Source organism: Scophthalmus maximus, chromosome 14 (genome assembly GCF_022379125.1).
Source record: "Scophthalmus maximus strain ysfricsl-2021 chromosome 14, ASM2237912v1, whole genome shotgun sequence".
NCBI lineage: Eukaryota > Metazoa > Chordata > Actinopteri > Pleuronectiformes > Scophthalmidae > Scophthalmus > Scophthalmus maximus.
This window is the reverse complement of record NC_061528.1, coordinates 133325-156110: the sequence shown is the minus strand read 5'-3', so window position 1 is coordinate 156110 and position 22786 is coordinate 133325. Positions and strand designations below refer to the sequence as shown.

Here is a 22786-nt window from a genome sequence, read left to right as displayed (position 1 = left end):
GGCAGTAAAGAACAATAAAGGGCTTTAAAAAGACTGATGGTTCTCTTGTGGGAACCATGGAGACACACAAACACAGTGACACAACAAAACAGAACAATAAGAAACAAGTTATGGTGGAAGAACACGGCAGGAGGACTGACCAACGCCACCACATTAGAGTTGCCATGACGACCGTTAACACTTCACACTTGCAGTGTCTTTCTACCACTTTCAGATGGGCGGAGCGATGAGAGGTGAGGACAGAGACGTAAATAGTGACAAGTGCAAAAAGGAGCTTCGAGTGCAACAACAAAATGAGTGATGAAGTGACGAGATGGTGCTAAGGGGAAGAGCGTCGAGAAGCACAAATCTAAAACACTGTCTTTACCTTCGATGTGCAGCACTGCAGTCGTCTTGTCTGTTCCACAGTCACAGACGTACTGTCCTTTGTCTTTGTCTCCAACCCTCTTGATCACAAGGGTTCTGCGTTTCTCCTCAGCCTTGATGGCCACCGTCATAGAGGCCTTGATCTCCGCCTCATCGTGGTACCACACCACATTGACATCTTTGCTGAGCTCACAATCTAGAACCACCTGGTCTTTCTCCACTGCAGTGTAGTCCTGCAGTTTGACCGTGAAGTACGCGTCTCCCTCTGGAACGGGGACATTTTAAAGTGACTCTCCATTCACATGAACAACAGAAGTCGTACATGGTACGAGGCAAACAAAGGACAACACAGTCAACTGAAGATGAGGAACACAAACACACACCAGAGAAAAACAATTTCTTCTGACACAGAACACAGAGACGATGTCTTACAAACATCTGCACAGACACAAACATGGACAAATGGTAGAAAAGGCTGTGGGGATGGAGAAGAGGCACAGGATGAGCAGGACAGAACTCCTGGTTTACCTATGACCGTCAGGTTGGCCATGGAAGGAATTCCTTTGACCTCTGCCTTGATCTGGCACGTATCATCCAGAGTCACGTCCCTTATCTCTAGGACATGTTTCTTTCCGTCCACGTGAGTCAACACCATCCTGCTCGGGTGAATCTTTACGTCGTTCTTGTACCAGGTGACTGGGATGTTTTCGTGGGAGAGTTCCAGCTCGAACCGAGCCGTTTTGCCTTCCTTTACGGTTTGGTCCTTTATCGGCAAGATAAATTTGAGCCTGATACCTACAATTGTGTTAATAAAGCACATTCAAATGAGTTAGCCTGAGAGAAGGCAATGGACTCACTGAATACTTCTGTCCAGTGATGGCGCTCCAGCACTTACCCTCCACTGTCAGTCTGGCTGTTGAAGATTTGCCCAAAATCTCAATCGTATATTCGTCCTCATCATCGAACTCGCAGCAGTTTATGATCAGCATGTGCTTCTTGCCATCATCGATGATGTCATACTTTTGGTCTGGGGTGATGATGTCACCCCCTTTGTACCACATGACCTTAGAGACATCCTTCGTGATGGTGCATTCAAACTTAGCCTGTTTCTTTTCATGCACAGAAATGTCCTTCAATGGGACAACAAAGTCCATCTCGATTTCTGGGTCAAAAAGTGACACAGGAACACGACATCAACAACAAAACAACAACAACAGCAACATCACAACAATAACACAACAGTCTGCAGTCAGTGGCCAGTTTAGACATCACTTTACATTCCCAGGACTGTGCGTTTAAGGACTCCATGTCACCAAGGAACATCGTCTCACTGGTCACATGGCTTCTTCATGATCAGCATCAAGAATCTTCATTTTCCAGGAGATTCTTCTCTACATGGTGTTGGTGTAACTCATAAACTGGCCACTATACTGAGATTTAACAAAAAACATTTATATTTGACAACAGACGGTACAGATTTACGGTGACAAGACAACAGACATTTTCACAGTCTGACAGAAAACACAGAGGATTTTCTTTTCCACCAAACGGACAAACAACTTTTCGACAACTGGAAATGTTTTGGGTCCCGCGATAAAATTCCTCGACATCTTCCTGGGCTTCGTAAGGTCTCCTCTCCTGGAACCTATCTAATAAAGATCTAAGGTCCATTCCCACGTTTTATTGCCCATGGACCTTATGTCTTTATTTTTAGCTAATATCCTAAAACTAGGGAACACCATAATTCAGATCCTAGACACGAGGAACACATCTCACCTTTGACAGTGAGCATTGCACTGGTAATGGCATTCAGAGCCTGGTAGGACACTTCTCCGGCCTGATCCAGCTGGCAGCTCTTCAGCATGAGCCTACGCACTGCTCCCTCCATTTGGATGTCACACGTCTGACGAACACATTACAGCAAATTTAAACAGAAATAGTAGTAAAATGAACATGCAGATGTAGAAATGCATGTCAAGTGGAAATTTAGCAAAACAAGTCCATCCTGTCTTACCGGGGACCTGGTCAAAACCTCTCCTTTAAGCTTCCATTCCCCTGGAACGTCATCCTCAGAGATCTCTGTCTCAAACATGGCATCTTCCTTCTCAGTCACCTCAACGCTCGCCAATGGCTTCAGGATCTCAGCCTCCCGCTCTGAGGGAGAGTAAATATCAGCCATGTAACAAACAGATAGGTACTTTATTCAAAGGAAGATTAAGCAGGAAGAGAGATGAACCTCCGAGTGTGAGCTTGGCAGTGTAGACGCGTCCCTCCACCTCCATGGCGTACTCTGCTACGTCCTCAGGTTGACAGTTCTTGATGGTGAGCATCAGCTCCTTCCCGTCCTTCTTCATCTCCACCTTGTCAGATGGAGTGATCTCGTTCTCTCCTTTGAGCCACTTCCAGTTGGGTGTGTCCTTAAACAGCTCGCATTTAAATGTAGCAGCAGACTTCGGTTTCACATGCTGGTCTCTCAGCGGTTTCACAATCCAATCTTTGACAATTTCTGTTGAAACACGACGTCGTACACAATGAGCAACGCAAATATTTCTAAAATACAGAGAGAACCAGGCCATCGGTCCTGAGAATCCATTTCGGCCGGGCTCCAGTATCTGAGACATAAAGGCATGTGGATGCAAGACATTTGGTGAGACATGTAATGTTAAAAACAATCTAAAGACGCAGTTGTAGATCATCAAAAGAAATAAAAGTTATTTGCTTCTGAATAAAAATAAAAAGAAGATTGGGCCAAACATTGGCCTTGTGGTACTTGACCTTCTGTTCCTGCCCAAACAGTCTAGAATAAAACTTTTCTTGACATGTTTAATGACGTCTGTTTCTTACCAATCACTTTGACGTTTGTCGCAGTCTTCACGTCCTCCTGGCCGGCCACTTCACATGAATAGCATCCAGCGTCCTCCTCGCTGCTGTTCTGGATGGTCACAGCGTGCTGCATGCCTATGATGTTGATCTGAATCTTGTTGGCCTTAGTCTTCAGGACCTCGCCGTTCCTTTTCCAGACCACATCTCTCTCTTTGTTCAGCTCGCAGGTCATGTACACAGGTTGACCCTTCAGAGCGGAAGTGTCCTCCTCCAGCTCTTTGATCCACTTCACAGGTAACTCTGTCAGGAGACGAGGAGAAAATTAACAATTTGGCATTGACTGATTATGAGAGGTACTAGTTCGGCTCCTCAGGACACAAAGTGTTTGTAGTGAGATGTTTAAGGAAAAGAAAAATACCTTCAACAATGAGCTTGGCTTTGCATGAGATTTCCTTGCCAGCGTTCTTGGCCACACAGGTATATTCACCAGTGTCGGACAGCTGGACGTCAATAATGGCCAACTTGCGATCTTTTCCATCAGACGTAAACTTGTGCTTGGGGTCCTCACGCAGGTTGCAGTCATCTTTCATCCATGAGGTGATGGCAGTGGAAGGTGAGACCTCACACTCAAACACAGCAGATGAACCAATGGACTCGGCTTCCTTCAACACAATGTCCTGAATCTTCTTGATGAACTTCAGAGGGACGGCTTTCAGCTTGAACCCTCCGAAGGGGTCGTCTGGTGGTGGGGTTCCTTTTCCGCCTGGCTTCAGGCCGCGGCCCCTGCCTTCTCCAGGGGACGGGGTCTGCTTGGCTGAAACACAGATCGAAAACAAAAAATTCAGACAGATATTTCTAGAAAGATTTTGTGGCATCACCATTCAGGATGAATAATTAAACAGTTTGTTAAGACAACAGACTTACGTTTCAGCCCTCGGCCTCGGCCTCTTCCTGCTTCCTCTGCTGGTTGTCCCTCTGTTCAGAAACAAGGAAAGTGAATGTGCTGCACAGTTTGATCATGTGTCAATGTATTGATAAACCTGCCATTGCAAGCAGAAATGTAAATATGAGGTGATGGTAAATTTATGAAATAATGAAACCAAGATCAATGGAGACAAAGAAACACAAAGATGAAAAGTGCATTATGTCGACTTTGCAGTGATGTACAGAAGCTTTCACACCATGAACAGATGAACAAAACAGGGACGTAAAGACGGAGTGGAGACAACATGGTGGACGATGGCAGAAATACAAATGTCATGACAGAAACGATACTAGGCGATGACTGTGACCCGACAGTTTGACATATGATGATAATTAACATAAATATAAAAGAGGGATGACGTAAATCACGTCACACTGAAGATATGGTGGGGTGAAGACGATTTTAGATGATGGTGGGAATGGGTAGAGATTATTCAGCGCATGAAGGGTTTTTCTCGGCTATCACCCAGTGAGGTGGAGCAACCACCATCTCACCTCTCCTGGTCACACCTGGAACCTCTAGAGCACCTTCTTGTCTTTCACCTTCCCAATCCTCGGAGTCGCAACTGTCACGAGGAACCAGCTCCCAGCCCCAGGCCTCCTCCTCCTCTTCTGCACCTTCTTCTGCTTCGAACTCCTCTTCAAACACTTCCTCCTCCGGCTGAGTGTCCACCTTCTTCATCTGCACAGCTCCAGGAGAGACCTCCTTCACCAGGGGAAACTTCCCTTTCTCAGGTTTCGCTGGTTCTGCAGCCTTCTCCTCTTCTGGTGACGGCTTCTTTGGCACCTTCTTCAGAGTCACAGCTTCAATAGAGTCTTTTGGAGAAACAGGTTTAGGAACCTTCCTGAGTCTATCAACGCTCGGCTTCCTCTCAATGAGGACTGCCTCTGCTTCTTTAAGCTTCTCAACTTTGGGAGATGGTGTCTTTTTCAGCTCAACCTTCTTGAGCTGCTCCAAAGGTTTAAGAGCAACTTCTTCCTTCTCCTCTTTCACCTTTGGTGTGATTACCTTCTTCAACTGCAGTGGTTTGAGTTTCTCAGGAACATTCTCAGTTTTCTTGACAGAAGCTGGCACAGGAGATGCCTTCTTCTCCACTGGAATTGCCTGTGACTCTTTCGGCTTATCCGGTTTCTTCTCTAGAGTTGCTGGGATCTCAGGTTTCTTCAGTTGAGCCTCTGGCTCTCGCACTTTTAGTTTTTCATCTGGACTTTTGCGACGACGGTGCAGTTCATCGATTGGCTTCCGCTCTTTCTCCTCCGCTGGTTTCTTCTCGGGCTCTGCATCATCTTCGGAAGGTCTGGAGAAGGGTTTTAGCTTGATGCTCTCCATCTCTTGCTCTTGTGTTGGGATTTTCTTCACCTTGGTGGGCACTTTGACCTCATCTGGCTCTTTCTCTGGAGTTTTCTTTTTGTCTAATGGCTTTGAAACCTTGGCTGGTGGCTCCTTCACCTCTGGAGCTGCTTTCTCAGGTTTTTTGGGAAGTTCTTTGGTGTCCACCTCTCTGGGGATCCTCTCTCCTTTCTGGAGAGGCTCAGTGTCCCTGTCTGGTCTTTCTTTTTTGTCTTTCTCTGGCTCCCCCACTGGTTTTACAGGCTTCACAAATGGTTTCAGTTTGACTGCTTCTGGTTCCACTTCATCTGAAGGCAATTTCTTTACTTTCTTCAAGGCTGCACTAGGTGGGGCAGCTTCCTCTTCGTTTGGCGCCTTGGGAGTTTTCTTTACAGAAACCTTATCTTCTGGTTTATCATCTTTTGGGGCAGGTTTCTTGCGGGTCCATGCATCTTTAGGAGCTTCTGCTTGTTCTTTTTCTTTAGGTTTAGTAACTTCAGGCTTTTTTACCACATCTGCTATGTCGCTAGGTTTCCTCCCCTCCATAGGTGTCCTGGTGGCAACGGACATCTCAAAAGTCTCTTCTCTTTGAACCATCTCCTCAACATCGACCACAGTGGTCTTGGTGATCTTCTGAGGTTTTTCCTCCTCTTCAGCCTCTTTAGGAGGTACTTCTGGAACCTTCTTCAGCTTGATAATTTCCTGTACTTCCTCCACTTCTTTCATGACTCTGGTTGTTTTCTTCAAGGTGGGAATTGCAAACGTTGCCTCCTCTTCCAATTGAATTTGACCTTTTTTGAGCAGAACTGTTTCTGAGGCAGCAAAGGTTTCACATTACTCGATGACACTTATCTGACGTCACGATTTGTACAAAAACACACATACTCAATACTTACAAAATTAATACAAAAATACAGAGAAAATTTAAATTTAAAAAATCCTCATTAATTGTTTTTTTTATCTAATACAAAATTGATGTGACAACAAACAAATAGACGGACAAGAGGACAAAGACAAAACAACTTAAACAGATTACAAACAGAACAACAACAGAACATTTAATATATATTAGTTTTGAATAAATTTTGTTTTGATGTGTCTGTAATTAGCCACACAGAGCTTCTTTAGTAAGTAGTAGTCTGGTCCATAACTGGGTCGATACGTTGAGTCATTTTAACTGATATTTGCATCGTCAGTGTATCTGCATCTAGTTAAACTAGAGCCTGATTTTTCAGTTGGCCAATAAAAATTGTCTGATATGAGTCTTTCACTTTAGGCTTTATCTGTGAACATTTCAGAACTGACATGTCTCAGTGCACGAAGGCCGATTTTATCAGAGATAATGTGGTTTAGTTGACTACAGACCAATTGTTTAGACACATTGTGTCTCAACATGTCCAATTGTGAACTAGGTGCAATTTTCTAGATTTGGTTTACTGTAACAAATATATGGTGTACCTTTCTATCCAGCAAGTTGCTGTGTACTGCGTGTGCTTTGGTAAAGTCAGTGATAATCTGTGCTCTTACCTTTCTTGACTCCTCCCGGTGCTTGTACTGGTCCCTTGGTTTCATCTAATACAAAGGAATAGTTCAGAAAGTTGAGGATTAGGACATGTACAGCAATTCCACTAGTTTTAAAATGGGAAGATATAGTTGTCATCAAACATTCAGAAATAACAATTAGTTCAATAACGAATGTGGATGGCAGGAGATTAAGATGTATCGTAAGATATTGTAAGAAAAAGTCAAGAGAAAGGCAGCATGTTTTTGTAGGATTCAAGGTCAGTGTATTAAAAAACAGGGAAAAGACAAACTCAACAAAATCCACAACGATAGTGTAGACACACAGGCAGCTGGTTATATATATTCAACATTTGCAGTGATGAAATATGTGAAAAAAGACAACAACAAAGAGGAGGTTTCCTTCTCCGACCTTCTAATACCTCTACCTGTCTGAGGAGCTGTCGTTTCTACCACCACTGGTTTCTCTTCTGTTTCGGTTGCTTCGGCCGCCTTCACCACACGTTGTTGCCTGATCACTTCAAGCATAAAAAAGAGGTTAGTGAAGGCTTGTGATGTATCACCAGAACCTTCTAAAAGCACACAAAGTGTTATCATGTGGATACCTGGCTTAGTTTCTTCTTGTGGAGTAATTCCCTTCTCCGACTTCTTCATTTTATCAGTGACTTCTGGAAGTTTGGCTTCTTGAACTTCTACAGCTGTTGTCAGTTTGCTCTCTTAAAGTACAAGGTATAAAGGAAATTCAACAGGAAGACCTTCACAAAGCCTCCACTTGTCACCAAAAAGAACTTCGGCACCACCTGGCTGCATTCTTGTCTTTCCATTGGACATCATTCTCTCTAATGAATTGAGTCAAATGTTGGGTTTCTTCAGAATAAAGTTTCAGAGATTCATATTTGCTCAAGAGTGACATTCTTTCACAAATGTCTTAAGTAAACCTTCCCACAGAAACACACAGACAGTTAAGAGAGAAGGTTGGTACCTTGTTGAGGAGCAGCTGGTTTTACCAGCGGCTCTTTGACTTGTGGTGGCGACTCCTTCTCCTTCACAGGAACTTAATATAAAATAAAATAAAACAACAATCAGAACCACACTGAGAAAGATAGCGTGAGCACTGAACCATGCAAAGACGAACACAGAGATAAAGAAAATCCACATTGAAAAGGAAGAAGACGAAGATGAAACATCTCCTTGTGTGTCAGAAAATAATTTCTACCAATACACTCTGATACAAACAACACAACATAAACTATGATGAAAAACTCAACGTTCAGGTATCAGGTGATCAGACTGTCTCACTCGACAGCATGGCGGCTCGTCACAATGACCAAGAAAACAGTTTGTGCCCAAACAAAATGGGTGACGTGACATGAACTTCCTCTGGAGATGATGAAGACAAAGAGAATCCTTAGGAAGATGATAACAGGGAGGTGCACAACACTGTCTGGTGCTCAGATCAACCAACACTCGGTGCTCGTGACATAGATATCTTTTGTCCCTATATACCTCTGGAAAATTCTTGAAGGGAGACGTTTTCTTTCCCTTCTGGTTGCAGGGACAAAAGCCTTGTTTTTATGATGCACTGACGTCCCTGAGATTCTCGCTCCTTTCTGGTCATGGTCTCAGTTTTCCGAGGTGAAATGTATCGGACATCTGCTTCCAGACAAGAGGGTTCGACCTCTGATTCCCACATCCTGGCGGCACGTTCCTCATATTGTGGAGCATCTGTTTTGTAGTGAGTGGTAACATCTGTTACTGAAGGTTCTCTGACGCTGGATTCATCTTCTGACTCTGTAGTCGTGGGTTTGTATTTTTCAGAAATCTTCACTTCCTCGATCGTCTCTTGGGATCGATACATTTCCTTGTTACTTGTTGTGGTTGTAACTAACTGTTCACCTGTGATTTGTTCTTGCTCAACTGCTTTAAAGTCTGATTTGTCTTGTTTGTGAAAGTCTTTGATGACTTGGGTTTTCCCTACTACTATTTCTGTCTTGATTTCCTTTGGTTTACCTAATGTCAGTTGTCTTTCCAAAGTCTTCTGCTCAAGTATTGACTCTTGTGCTGTTGCCTCTGTCAGTGATTTTACCGTTTGTTGTCTTTCATGTTGTTCTAGTCTGACTTCTATTCCTTCTATGGATGTGTCTTTAGCAGCTTGTTTCTCAGCCCTGACTGTTTTTGTCTGTTTATCTCCGTCTAGTTCATTTGTTCTAACGTCCGGTTTTGTTGTGACTCTGTCTTTGAGCGTTTCTGGTTTCTCATCTGCTGTAAGTGATTCTTTAGACGTCACCTCAGTTGTAGGTTTGTAGATGTGGTCCACCTTAATTTTCACTCCTTCGATCGGACAAACAGAAGCTGATTTATTCCTAACTGTGACAATCTTTGACTGAACTTCATGCAAGCTCTGTTTTGAAACCTGTATTTGAGAATCTCCAACAAGTTCTCCAGTTTTGGTTTGTTTTCTGGAGGTCCCTCGGCCCTGCAGTAATCCTTCGCTGGTGGACTCTGGAGTAACTTGGGTTTTTTTGTCGTCAATTATTTCAACCTTTGATTTGTTTTCTCGCAGTAAAATCTTTTTGGTTTGATCTAACTTCTGTCCATTATCTATAGTGGATTCCAGTTTCTTTAGAGACGTGTAAACCTCCTTTCTCAAAATATCTTTTTCTAGATCATCAGGGGAAACATATCTTTGTGGAGAATCTGATATAATATCTTGTTCTTTACTTATCAATGGTTTGTCACATGCAACGTTCATTAAAGTCTTTGAAACTTTGAAAGCTATTGTATCATCCACAAAGGGAATTCTGTCCGTTGTAACTTGACTTGCGACTCCTTTTGAATGAACATCTTGTTTTTCAGTTAACATATCAGCACTTTCCTTGGCGGAATCTTGACGTTGTTCATGTCTTGTAAGAGAATCCTCTCTGGATTCATAAATGTCCTCTTTTCTTGATGCGCTCTGTTTTACCATATTGTCGGGTGTAATAAATCTTAGGACAGTGTCTGATTTAAAATCTCCATCTCTAACAGTTTGATGTTTTTCAGTTGCAACCTCCAACACGGGCACAACTGAAGTTGTTCTCTCGACTTGTTCCTGTTTTGTTTCTGTGACGAATGTACTAACGTTACCATGTTGGTTTTGAGTTGTTACTGTCTTGGACTGCACATCTCTACAGGCAATGTTTTTACCTTTGTCCAACTTCTGTCCTTTCTCTTTTAGCGATTTCGGTTTCTTTGACCGTACGTCTTTAATCCCTGTAGCTTCTTGCTCTGTGGATGTGTGTTGATATTTTACATCTTGGTCAGATTCAACCGAGGCCTTTCTTTCAATTTGTTTCTGTCTTTCAGGTGATTTCTCTCTAATAGGAGTCACCTCCACGTTTGACTTGACTGGTTCAAATGAATCATCCATCTCATAAATGTCCTTTCTTACTGATCTTACATCTTTCACTAGCTCATCAGATGTGATAAACCGGTGCACAGTGTCTGATTTAACATCTGCATCTTTCACTATCAGAGATCTTTGAGATGCAACTTCCATCACAGGTGCTACTGAAAACTTTTTTTCAACTTGTCCCTGTTTCGTTTCTGCCACTTTAAATGGAGTGACACTGTAGCATTTGTCTTTTACGACAACTACCTGGGAATGAAGTTCCTCACGGGGAGTTTTTGGGCCTGTGTCAAGTCCTTGGTGCTTCTCTCCAACTATAATCTCTGATGGTCTGTCTGGCTTCTGCCATTCTTCCGTTTTGGTAGTTTTTGTCATCTGTGAAATGTTTTCAGACTGACTTCTCGTCCTGAGAGCAGCTTTTTCCACTGGTATCTCTGTTTTCATTACCTCACTAACGGGTGAAGCAGCTTTCTCTACCAAAGACTGTTGATATGTTACTTGTGGTTCAGGTGCAGTTCTTTCAGGTTCCCCCTGTCCGTCAGGTAACTGCTCAGTAATGACAGCATCTTGAACTACAACTACTTTTGACCTGAGTGGTTTGACTGTGATGTCTTTTGTTTCAGGTAACTTCTCTCCTGTGTCCTTTTTAGATCCAATTCCCTTTGGAGAAACATCATCCATCTCATAAATGTCCTTTCTTACTGATCTTACATCTTTCACTAGCTCATCAGATGTGATAAACCGGTGCACAGTGTCTGATTTAACATCTGCATCTTTCACTATCAGAGATCTTTGAGATGCAACTTCCATCACAGGTGCTACTGAAAACTTTTTTTCAACTTGTCCCTGTTTCGTTTCTGCCACTTTAAATGGAGTGACACTGTAGCATTCGTCTTTTACGACAACTACCTGGGAATGAAGTTCCTCACAGGGAGTTTTTGGGCCTGTGTCAAGTCCTTGGTGCTTCTCTCCAACTATAATCTCTGATGGTCTGTCTGGCTTCTGCCATTCTTCCGTTTTGGTAGTTTTTGTCATCTGTGAAATGTTTTCAGACTGACTTCTCGTCCTGAGAGCAGCTTTTTCCACTGGTATCTCTGTTTTCATTACCTCACTAACGGGTGAAGCAGCTTTCTCTACCAAAGACTGTTGATATGTTACTTGTGGTTCAGGTGCAGTTCTTTCAGGTTCCCCCTGTCCGTCAGGTAACTGCTCAGTAATGACAGCATCTTGAACTACAACTACTTTTGACCTGAGTGGTTTGACTGTGATGTCTTTTGTTTCAGGTAACTTCTCTCCTGTGTCCTTTTTAGATCCAATTCCCTTTGGAGAAACATCATCCATCTCATAAATGTCCTTTCTTACTGATCTTACATCTTTCACTAGCTCATCAGATGTGATAAACCGGTGCACAGTGTCTGATTTAACATCTGCATCTTTCACTATCAGAGATCTTTGAGATGCAACTTCCATCACAGGTGCTACTGAAAACTTTTTTTCAACTTGTCCCTGTTTCGTTTCTGCCACTTTAAATGGAGTGACACTGTAGCATTCGTCTTTTACGACAACTACCTGGGAATGAAGTTCCTCACAGGGAGTTTTTGGGCCTGTGTCAAGTCCTTGGTGCTTCTCTCCAACTATAATCTCTGATGGTCTGTCTGGCTTCTGCCATTCTTCCGTTTTGGTAGTTTTTGTCATCTGTGAAATGTTTTCAGACTGACTTCTCGTCCTGAGAGCAGCTTTTTCCACTGGTATCTCTGTTTTCATTACCTCACTAACGGGTGAAGCAGCTTTCTCTACCAAAGACTGTTGATATGTTACTTGTGGTTCAGGTGCAGTTCTTTCAGGTTCCCGCTGTCCGTCAGGTAACTGCTCAGTAATGACAGCATCTTGAACTACAACTACTTTTGACCTGAGTGGTTTGACTGTGATGTCTTCTGTTTCAGGTAACTTCTCTCCTGTGTCCTTTTTAGATCCAATTCCCTTTGGAGAAACATCATCCATGTCATATATGTCCTTTATTACTGATCTTATATCTTTCACCAGCTCATCAGGTGTGATAAAACGCTTGACAGTGTCTGACTTAACTTTTCCATCTTTCATTATCAGAGATCTCTGAGATGCAACTTCCATCACAGGTGCTACTGAAATCTTTATTTCAACTTGTTCCTGTTTAGGGTCTATTAATTCAAATGGCGTGACGCTGCCATATTCATGTTGTACTCTAGCTGTCTTGGACTGAACTTCCTTCAGAGGAATTTGTGAACCTTTACCATAGCTTTTCTTTGCCTGTTCATCTTCAATCATAATCTCTGTTTTGTCAATTGTCTTGTCTTCTTGTGCTTTATATTCATTAATCTCTGCAGCCGAACCTGTTCTTTCACTTTGCTCTTTACTTGTTGGTTTTGCTTCTAGAGTTGGAAGTGTTTCATATATAATACCTTCAACTGTTTTCCTGTGAGTTTTCACTATTTTCTGATCTATGTCTTTTTCTTGAGAAAAGTCCTCTGGGTCTTTTATTTCCATCTCAGGTGTGACCTCTTCCTTAGTTTCAGTTACTTCCCGTCTCGGTTTTTCGTGTTCAAGAGGAACAATTTTGACTTTTCTGTCTGTCTTCTCTCCTATTGACCGAACTTCTACCATCTGTGCTGACTCTGTCAGGGTTTTTTCAGTCTTTTGAGGAATAGTTTCAAATTTACTGATTTCTCCTTTTCCTGTTTCTCTATCTTTAACAATTCCAGCATATTTTTTTGGAGAGTCGTTCTCTGACAAAGACTTTGTATAGGTTACTTCAGACTCAGTTGACTCTGGGGCCATGCCGTCGATGTTCTCCTGTCTTTTCAGTGTCTTCTTTTCAACCACAGCCACTTGGTCTATATTGGACCTGATTTCTTTTCTGAAAGTGACGTCTTTGACCTCATCTTCAGACATGACTGACTGTTGTGAAATATCTGTTATAGCATCTTTATCTTTTCTACTTAAAGGTTTTTCAGCTGCCATTGTCAATTGAGATTCCTCTGGAGTACATCTATCAACTTGTTCAGATGTTACACTATTGTATTCGTCTGTAACTTCAACTGGCTCAGCCTGGACTTCATATTTGACTGGTTCTTCTGCCCCAGGTTTTGGTTTAGTTTTCTTCTCTTTGATTGAGACAAACACTGACTTGAATTCATCTATTTTATTTCCTTTCTGTAATCTTTTCATCTTTGATGTTTCTTCCTTTGAGGAGCGAGGCTGAAAATGGGGAATTTTTTTAGTTCTAGAAACATTTTCTATAGTGTCTTGTTTTGAAAATTCTGCAAAGGTAACTTCTCTTTTCATTAGCTGTTGCTGTATTTCTGCTGTACTCTCATCAATAGGAGTCACTTTTAAAATGTCATTTATACCTGAGAGGAATTCAGATGGGATTTGCTCAACTTCATCCTCTTGGATTTTGACTAACGTTTGTCTAACGTTTGCCACACAAGTGACCTCATCAGCTTCAGTTCCCTTGATTTTTGTATGTTTTTCAGGAGCTTCCAATCCTGTAGAAGTTTCCTCTGTTAAAGGTGAAGCTGAAATCTTTCTTTCAGTTTGTTCCTGTTTTAATTTAGTCTCTTTAAGAGAAGTAACTTCATTAGTTTGTTCTTTAACTGTACTGACCTTCAGATGGTCTTGTTCAACTGCAATGTCTTTAGGTTTGGTAAGTTTCTGTTGAGGTTCTTGTGGAGATACTGACTCGCTCTCTGTCAAATCAATTTCCTCATCAGCTGCTGATATTTTTGTGACAATGCTTTTAGTTTTATATTGTTTTGCAGGTTCACCATCATCAATGGTAATCACTTTTTCGTTTTGATCCTTAACAGTGACTTTGGATGGGATTTGTTTGTCTGCCACTTGCTCAGGTGCTTCTATCTTTCGTCTTATCTTCCTCAGGGGTTTCGATTCCTTTAGAGTTTTGCCCTCTGACACTTCAGTTACCTCATCAGCTGGTGCCAAGACAGGTTTTCTGATTTCTTCATGTTTTTCAGAAGCTTCCAATTCTGTAGAAGTTTCCTCTGTTAAAGATGAAGCTGAAATCTTTCTTTCCGCTTGTTCCTGTTTAGGTTTTGTCTCTTTAAGAGAAGTAACTTTGTAAGTTTGTGCTTTAACTGTACTGACCTTCAGCTGGTCTTGTTTAACTGCAATGTCTTTAGGTTTGGCAACTTTCTGTTGAGGTTCTTGTGGAGATACTGACTCGCTCTCTGTCAAATCAATTTCCTTGTCAACCACCACATGTTTTGCGACTATTTTCTTAGTTCTAACGTGTTTTTCAGGACCTTCTTTGATTGATCTGACCTTGACAGATGAACCTAAACTTTTTACACTAAGTTGTTCCTTTCTTGCTGGTTGTGTGTGCTCAGTACGAGTGTTTCTGGAAGTTCGACTGTCATCCTCGTCAGTTGTATGTAGAATCTCTTTCTTTGAAGACATGGTTTCTACCTCAGTGATCTTCTCCCTACTTGATTGGATCTCTGCAGGTTTTTTGAAAACATGGTCCATCAGAGACTCTGTTAGTCTTGGCATTGTTTCTTCTAACAGTGTAACTGTGGTAAGGTTTGATTGTACTAACTCAACAGGAGCTACTGTCTCTGACTGGACTTCCTTCAGTTTAATCTCTGCGTCAGATGGCATTTGTTCTTTTACTCCTTTTTGCTTTGCAGAAACATTTTCAGGCCTCACATGTTCTTTTGTTAGAGCAATGGCTGTGACAGGTTTCTTTGTTTTGCCGTGTATGTTTGAAGTGTCGTCTGCAATCAATGATTCTTTAGTTGTTTCAGATGTTGACTTTTCATCCACTCTTTCAATTTCATTTAAAGAAATCTGATGTCTTTCTACCTTTGACAGAATTTCTTTGACTATAATCTCCTCAGATCTGTCTGGACTTTGTCTTCTCTCCTTTTTAGCTCCTTCTTCCTTTAGAGGAATGTTTTCCGAGCTCTTAACCTTCTTTGTGATTTCAGCAGTTCTTTTAATTTTCTCATTTTCTCTGACCTCTGACTGAGCTTCTTCTTCAGATTTCACTACATCATGTTCTTTCTTATCTATTTGAACTGCGTCTTTCCCTTTTTTAGTATGAAATGTTTTATCTTTACTTGACTGAACGTCTTTAACGTCGGTCTCTTTGGTTCTGGCTGAGTTTGATTCTGTTTTTGGTGCTGGTTTCCTCTCAGTTTGGTCTTGTCTCATTTTTATTTCTTCTGTTAGACGAACTCTTTGTTGTTCGTCTTCAGTTCTAACAATGTTCAGCTGGACTTTAGATTCTAAGTCCTTTGTTTCTTTTGACATCTGTTTTTTTTCTTTCGAATGAATTGGTCCTGTAGGAGGATTTTCTTCTAATTCAACCGTGTGTTTGACGTTAGTGGTATGTTGTTCTACCAGTGTTTGTTGAGGTAGTCCCTCGATCTCTGGCTTTGCCATGGTCAGTTTTTTCTCTTTAACGTTACCTGCCTGGAACTGGTCGTCCTCAGCTGCTGTTTGCTGTCTCACTTTCTTTGGGGTCCTACTCTGTGGTGTGATTTCAGGCTTCTGGAAGGAATCGTTTTCTGGATGTTTGACCTCCTCATTGGAATGGATCTCAGTTGTCCCTTCCATAGGACTGACTTTGACTAACTTGTGTCTAAGTGTAATTACTCGGGACAAAGGCTGGAGCTCGCTGTTTGACTGGAGTTGTTCAGGTTGTGACATTTCTTTAGTTAACATTAAAGCTGAGGACATTTCTTCCCTCTGTTTCTGCTCTGCTTGTTCCATGTCTTGGTCTTTTACTGTAAATGTCCTCAACTGAACGTTATCCCATTCTACTTCCCCTTCAGCCTGTGCCTTTGGATTTGATGGATCCATTTCCTTTTTATAAACCTTTTGAGCCTGTAGTTTGTCACTTAGTCCTACATCTTCTCGAACATGATAATCCCTTCTAGTGAATTTTTGTGAAGTATCATCCTTCAGTAATTTTTTATCTCTGTGTTCTTTCAGAGTTGGTTCCTGTTTATCTGGTTTCTTGTCTAATGTCGTTTTTTTTAAAGAATCAGCTTTTTCCGTTTGTATTTTCTTACCTTTGGATTCTGCAGAGTGAATTTCTTGTACTGACGGTTTCTCTTCAGTTTGAACCAACATGCTTTCTTTGGACTGTGACTCTCTCTCTTTTCTGACTGGTTTCTGAGCTAAGGTTTTCTGTTCACCAGTTATTTCTGCCGTTGACTGGATGTTCTCAGTGGCCTTCAGCTCTGCTTCCTCAGCTTTGTCAGAGACCTTTTCTTCTGGTTTATGAGAGTCTGAGGAATCAGTTTCTTGTATATTTGGGTTCATTTTAGTATTTTCACCCTGTAAAGGTTTCTTGTTCCGGTCTTTCTGTAGACTCCCTTGTTCTAATGGCTTTCTGTCCGTCATACTGGATGACTCAGGTTTTCTAACTGATAATGTCGGTTTACCTTTGAGCCCCTGTGTGAAAAAATCAATCTTGCCTCGAGGTTCTATCACTTGTTTTTGATCGGGAGTAGTTTTAAGACTCTCAGCTTTTCCTTCATTACTTTGAGAAGCTTTCTTATCTTTTTTAATGTCTCTTATTTCTATGCTCGCTCTTCCAGAATCACTGTTTTGGGTAGAAAATTCTTCAATTTGAGATTTTTGGTCAGTTGACTTATTCTGAAGTTTATCCACAACTTTTTTCTTTATAGATTCACTTCCTGTCTTGATGACCTGTTCTTTAGTTTTTGGGATGAGTCTCATTTTAAGGCACCGCGTCTTTATGCCATCAGTAACAGATACGTCACCACTCACTTCAGACGCTTCATTTAAAATCTCATTTTGCAGCAGAGATTTAATTATTTCGGCCACAATTTCTTCTTTATCCTGTTGAAAAACTTTCGCTTTTTCTTCAGCTTCTCTGTCTATGACCTCCTCTGCCAAGGACGCGTCCTCTGACAGGAAATGTTTGGAAGTCGTCTGAGCTCCGGCTCTTTTCTCAGCTGTTAAAAGACCAGTGACGGCCCCTTGGGAACGGAAGATTAAAGATGTGTGAAGACAAGGCACCATGCAGCGATGCCAAGAGGTCACGGAAAAAACAAAACAGAAAAACACAGACACAAACACTTGGAGTTAAACAAGACAAACAGAGACAATAGAAAAGTAAAGTAGTAAGAGCTGGAAATCAGGGACAGGAAATATGATGTCGCTGTACCTTCGTCTGGTGTTTTTCCTTTTATCTCGACACGTGCTTCAGGCGACGAAGCTTCACGTACGCTTGAGGGAACGATCTCCGCATCGACTTCAGTTTCTTTAAAGATAATCAGTTTTTGTTTAAGCGTTACATTTAGGAGAGAAAAGACTCAAACCCACAAAGGGATGAAAAAAGAACCCTTAAAAAATGACAGGAACATGTGACATGGAGAGATGTTCACAGATGAGTGTGGGCTGAGGTTGAAGACTGAGATCAAACATGGAGACATGAAAACGTTACAGGACCATGTGAGATGTTCTCTCTGTACCTCTGGCAGCGGTTCTCTTCCCTGAAGGTTTTGTCTTTTCAGTGTCGACTCTCTGAGCCGAGACGTCTCTGCGTGACTCTGGTTTCTTGGATTCGGATTCAGTTTCTGCAGCGACTGGTTCAAACTCAGTCTCCTGTTTGTTGAGCTCGACATCTGTTACTGATTCTCTGGGTTTAACCTCCACCTCAGGTTTAGATGTTTCAGAAACTTTCTCCTGTTTTCTAATGGTTTTCTCACCAGGTTTTAGCTTCTTCTCGTGTTTCTTTACTGACACTTGCTCTGAGGCAGAGCTTTCATCTTCTTTTGAAACAGAGATGATCGAAAGCTTAATTTGAGTTTCGTCCTTTCTACTCATTTGGTCGTCTACTATTTTTACTTGAGCAGAGGAAGCTTTAGTTGGCTTGTCTTTAACTTTGATCTGCTCAATCATGACTTCTGTTGTTTCCTCACTTCTACTGTATCTTTCTTCTGGAGTAGCTGCTTTTATCTCAACATCGTGATCAACTGATTCCTTGTAGCTGACCTCTTTCAAAGTTGTTCCCTTAATTTGTTTCCTTGATTCTGTGCTGATTGCAATGGGAGAGAATTTGGTTGAAATCGGTTCCTCTGTTTTCTCTCTCTTGTGTCTCTCTCTGCTTTCTGTTTTAATGGTTATGTCCCTTCTCTTTTGGACCCTATCACTAGCTTCTTGTTTACAAACGTCCCCGTCTGCTGTGCTGTCTTTCCTCTCATCCAGAACTTCCTCTGTCAGTGACTCGATGGTCCTGACGACACACTCTCCCTCAGGTGTTTCTGTGCTGTGTTCATCCTGCAGTGTTGTGACCTCCCTGTCTTTGTCAGATTCACTTTCCTGGACTATAGCTAGAGGTTCTTGTGTTTGTGGGACGACACTTTGTTTTGTTCCCTTCCTCTTTATTGTGTCAGTAACAGATATCTCACTTTTCATTTCAGACTTTTTATTTCTTTGGGTCAGATTTTCTGTCATTCTTAAGAGATTAACTTCGGATAACGACACTATGGTCTCGCCCAGAGGAGCCACTTCCTCCTGGTACAACACTTCCACGTGTTCTGCCTCTTCGTGTTCAGACGCCTCCTCTGTGAGAGACGTCTTCTCCGTCACATAATGAACTTCCTGTATCTTCTGAGCTCCTTTGCTTTGCTCAGTCTTGACCAGACTCGTAGTTGCTGGATGTTTTAAGAGATGTTGAAGAGCAGGCGTCATGTGGCGGCGCCAAGACGTGACAACAGAACACAAAGTCAATCAGCAGTGTTAGAAAGAGACACCACACAGATTAAGAGGCTGATGCTTGAGGTGATAATCAAGCTGGTGTGTTTTATCGTCATCAAGTGTTAAAAATTAAAGACTTTAAAGATTAAAGTCGCTCGCCGTGTACCTTTTTCAGCAGGAGAGACTTTTTTCTCCGTTGGCCGAATCTTCTCAATCTTCTTAGTTTCTATTTCTTTTTAATGTTTTTAATCCAGGATGTTTGTATGAGAAGAGTTTTTAAAAGGAGATAATTAGGACAGTTAACAAACAAACATGCAGAAATGACATTAAATTACAGAAAACACAGCGAGAAGTAAGAATGAAGAGTGATGTAAAGAGGTGGCAACAGTTCAGTTTCTACTCACTTTTAAACATCACTTTATTGAAACATAAGAATCACTGTTGACGTCTGAGAGACATAAATGTGCTTCACAGCAAATTTAGCAGTTTATTTGTGCTGAAATGAAATATTTGGCAACGTTTTCTTTTTGTTCTTGTAATATATATATTTTTTTAAATCGCAAACGTTTATTTATTATAAATGTCCTTGTGTATTTATAAAAGTTTAATGTGATTTAGTGGAAACAGACTAGTAATCAAATAAAATTCACTTTTTCTTTTCCCGATTTGGTAATTTGATAAAAATGTGTTGTTTGAACAGTTTTCTTCATATTATAACTTACTGAAATTAAGAATTACAAAAAGAAAACAAAATAAATATTTCTATATTAAAAATCAAACCTAAGCCTAAAATGTAATTAAAACATTATTCAGAGAAGAAAAGTTTTTATCATTTGATGAAACAACAAATTTTCCGGCTGCTCTCGTTCATCAAGCTCCTGCAACTTTGACCAACGTCTCAACTGATTCCTCTTTTGTGGAATTTTTATTTTCGTCTCAAATGATTCTGATGAAATTTCCTCCAGTATCAATCTGGATCCTGCTGTAGATTCTCAACACCAAAGGACGGAATTTACAAATCTCGCATGTTTCCATGATTACATCCTGTTCTTCTGATGATTTTTGAAGAAAATGATACATTTTTTGAGTCAACGTTCAGACGTGTTGTGATATGCAGTAGAGGTAGAAGAGCTGTAACTGGACTGTTGCCAATGGTTCACATTCAGAGAACGGTAGAAAGACACGAGGTCTGCCTCGGCTGTACCTTGAGGAAGAGTTTCTTCCACCTCTCGCTGAGGTTGAGCTTCAGGAACCTTCTCAGGTTTTTTACCAGGGGTCTTTGTTCGCACAGTTTTATCTACAGAGATCCTCTCTGTTGGTCTCTTGGACGTCGTTTCAAACTTGACTTCCTGCTCCGTTACAGGAAGCTCCTCATCCTCAGGTGGTTTCCTCTCTTCTTCTGACACTTTCTGAGGAATCTTTACAGACCTCCTCTCAGGAGCAGCCTTCTCTGGCACATTCTCCTCAGGAACTTTTTCAGGCACCATCTTTGAAATGGTCTCCACTTTTCTCTCAGGTGATGGTTCTTTCTCTGGTACCCTGTCATGGGTTTTTTCCCTCACCTCAGTTTTCTCTAAAGGTCGTCTCTCTGCCTCTTTTTTAGCCATTTTATCAGGCAGAGTCTCAAGTTCAACTACCTCATCAAACACCTTCTGAGGTATGTTTTCAGGCACCTCCTCTGGTACCATCTTAGGTTTTGGCTTCAAAGCTTTAAGAGAGTTTGACACAAGAACATGCACAAGACATGACTTCCCAGAACAGGAAACTGTGCTAGCGCACAAGAAAGATTAAACACAACAGGGAAGACTTTACCCAAATTAACAGTTTTTAAAGCTGAAGTGCTGCTGCTTTGCCCTGAGGGGGGCGCTAGAGAAAAGATAACTGTAAGACAAGCACGTACTTTATATAAAGATGGATGACACGTCTATATGTTGGATAAGATTTGATTTGTCTTCACTTTAGAGGAGGCTCATGTCGTCCATCTTTATCTGAAGTCTGTCTCAGCTGTTAGATTTTTTCTTATTTTTGTGGAAGTGTTCCAGGAGAAAACAGAATCAATGGGAATCATCCTCAGAAGACTTTAACCTTCTGGTACTAATATAAATGATATATCTTATAGTTTGTAAATGAAAATAATATCTAGGTGTATCAAAGTCATTTGAGTAATGTGACCCTGCTTGTTTAAAAAGGACAGACAACAAAACTGAACATTTTTAAAGAGGAAACATGAAACTACCTTTCTCTTTCTTGGCAGGTTCGTCTTTGGGTGGTACAACAGCAGCTGCTGGTTTCTTGGCTGCTTTCGCAGGCTCGGATACTTTTTCCTCCACGGGAACTTTAAAGAGTAACGTTCACATACATTAGAAGCCTCATAATGAATTCACGTGGAAGAGTTTTTGTAGAGAAAAGCCACTCTATCGAGTGTGAGACAAGAAAAACTGACATGTTAGACACAACACACCAGAGGCTGAAGAGGGTTTAAGATGAGTGTAAGAGTTTAGGCTTTAGTGTGAGCAGCATGGGATGATTGACAGCCAACTGAGCTCCAGGTACCTTTAGCAGCCACAGGCTTCTTCTTTGGTGCTTCCTCCTTCGGTGGGACTGTAGGTGGAGGAGGTGTAGCTGCCTCTTTCTTTGCAGGTGTTTCTGGTACTTTAAAAAAACACGCCATTCGTCACATATTTGAAAATGTTTGGTCAAATGTTCTGTGACACATTCAAACAAACGGACAAAGTCGGTAAAATATTAAGAGCTATAAGGTTTCCATTGTTTTAAGAACTAAAGAGTTTGCTAAACTAGGATCAATAACACTCATGAAGAGATGAGTTAAAGTCGGATGGTGGAGCAGATGTCCTGTACCTGTCTTCTGAGGTTCCTTGAGAGCGGCCGGCGGCTCTGGTTTGGTCTTTGGAGGTTCTGGTTTTGACACTCTCACTTCAGTCGCAACTTTTTCCACTGGCAGCTCAGGTTTGGGAATCGCCACAGGTTCTGCTTTTTGGACCGGAGGTTCTGGCTTTGTTACAGGAGGCTCAGGTTTAAGGACCTCTGGTTTCAGTTTTTCTGGTTCTGGTTTTGGTTTTCGGGCTTCTGGTTCTGGTTTGATCACTACCAGCTCAGGCTTGACCTTTGCCAACTCTGGTTTTGCAGCTTCTTTGGGGACTTAAAGCAACATTCAGATTGGTTTACATACAAGTAAAGACAGTCAGGACACACAGAAAGTCAAAGATTCGCTTCCATGCTTGAAGCTGAGCAGACACAGTAAAGACATGAAAACTGAAGACAGAGAACTAGACACACTAAACTCAACACATATCCAAACAAAACAGCAAATACCTTTGGAAGGTGGCGTCGGCTTCTTTACTGGTGCCGGCTTAGCTTCAGGCTCCAGCTCAATCTTCACAGGTTTGGCTTCAGATTCTGCTTTGGGAGCCAGTGTGGGTTTAGGCTTTGGTTCAGGTTCTGCTTTCGGTTTGGGCTTAGGTTCAGGTTCAGGCTTAGCTGCAGGTGCCACCTTTTTGGGCTCTGCTGGAACCCGAGGCCTGGGCTCATCTTCAAGTAGGTAACACAGACATTGGCGAGTTAGCATAAAGGGGTGGTAGCATCTAAAAGTTCTCAAGAGGCGTTCAGAAGAGCAAAGTGACACT

At 41.7% G+C, this 22786-nt stretch overlaps 2 protein-coding genes across 12 annotated transcripts in view; both read right to left on the bottom strand.

The window, feature by feature from the left end:
• The window catches only part of ttn.2 (titin, tandem duplicate 2), a 188528-nt gene that overhangs the window by 96642 nt on the left and 69100 nt on the right, over positions 1 to 22786 (bottom strand). For 8 of the 11 annotated variants that reach the window (XM_047337112.1, XM_047337113.1, XM_047337114.1 and 5 more), the window contains 15 exons: positions 22476 to 22691; positions 22002 to 22301; positions 21696 to 21794; positions 21379 to 21477; positions 8007 to 8078; positions 7630 to 7740; positions 7453 to 7542; positions 7031 to 7075; positions 4669 to 6315; positions 4114 to 4164; positions 3608 to 4003; positions 3211 to 3489; positions 2603 to 2872; positions 2381 to 2520; positions 2143 to 2269 (listed from right to left, as the gene is read on the bottom strand). In XM_047337112.1, the coding sequence (XP_047193068.1) occupies positions 2143 to 2269; positions 2381 to 2520; positions 2603 to 2872; positions 3211 to 3489; positions 3608 to 4003; positions 4114 to 4164; positions 4669 to 6315; positions 7031 to 7075; positions 7453 to 7542; positions 7630 to 7740; positions 8007 to 8078; positions 21379 to 21477; positions 21696 to 21794; positions 22002 to 22301; positions 22476 to 22691 (3942 nt within the window). The remainder of the gene's footprint in view (positions 1 to 2142; positions 2270 to 2380; positions 2521 to 2602; positions 2873 to 3210; positions 3490 to 3607; positions 4004 to 4113; positions 4165 to 4668; positions 6316 to 7030; positions 7076 to 7452; positions 7543 to 7629; positions 7741 to 8006; positions 8079 to 21378; positions 21478 to 21695; positions 21795 to 22001; positions 22302 to 22475; positions 22692 to 22786) is intronic. The other 3 variants (XM_047337120.1, XM_047337119.1, XM_047337121.1) reach the window with 3 other exon arrangements.
• LOC124850983 (titin-like) lies at positions 695 to 2096 on the bottom strand. Its single transcript, XM_047337123.1, has 2 exons — positions 1262 to 2096; positions 695 to 1161 (listed from the first exon to the last, which is right to left on the bottom strand). Exons 1-2 carry the CDS (start codon positions 1518 to 1520, stop codon positions 719 to 721), a joined length of 702 nt encoding a protein of 233 aa, XP_047193079.1. The 5' UTR covers positions 1521 to 2096; the 3' UTR covers positions 695 to 718.

Coding starts and splice junctions, on each gene's coding strand:
- LOC124850983 (XM_047337123.1), bottom strand. CDS start 1,520: ATGGACTTTGTTGTCCCATTGAAGGACATTTCTGTGCATGAAAAGAAA. Junction 1,162..1,261: donor AGCCAGACTGACAGTGGAGG/GTAAGTGCTGGA, acceptor ACACAATTGTAG/GTATCAGGCTCAAATTTATC.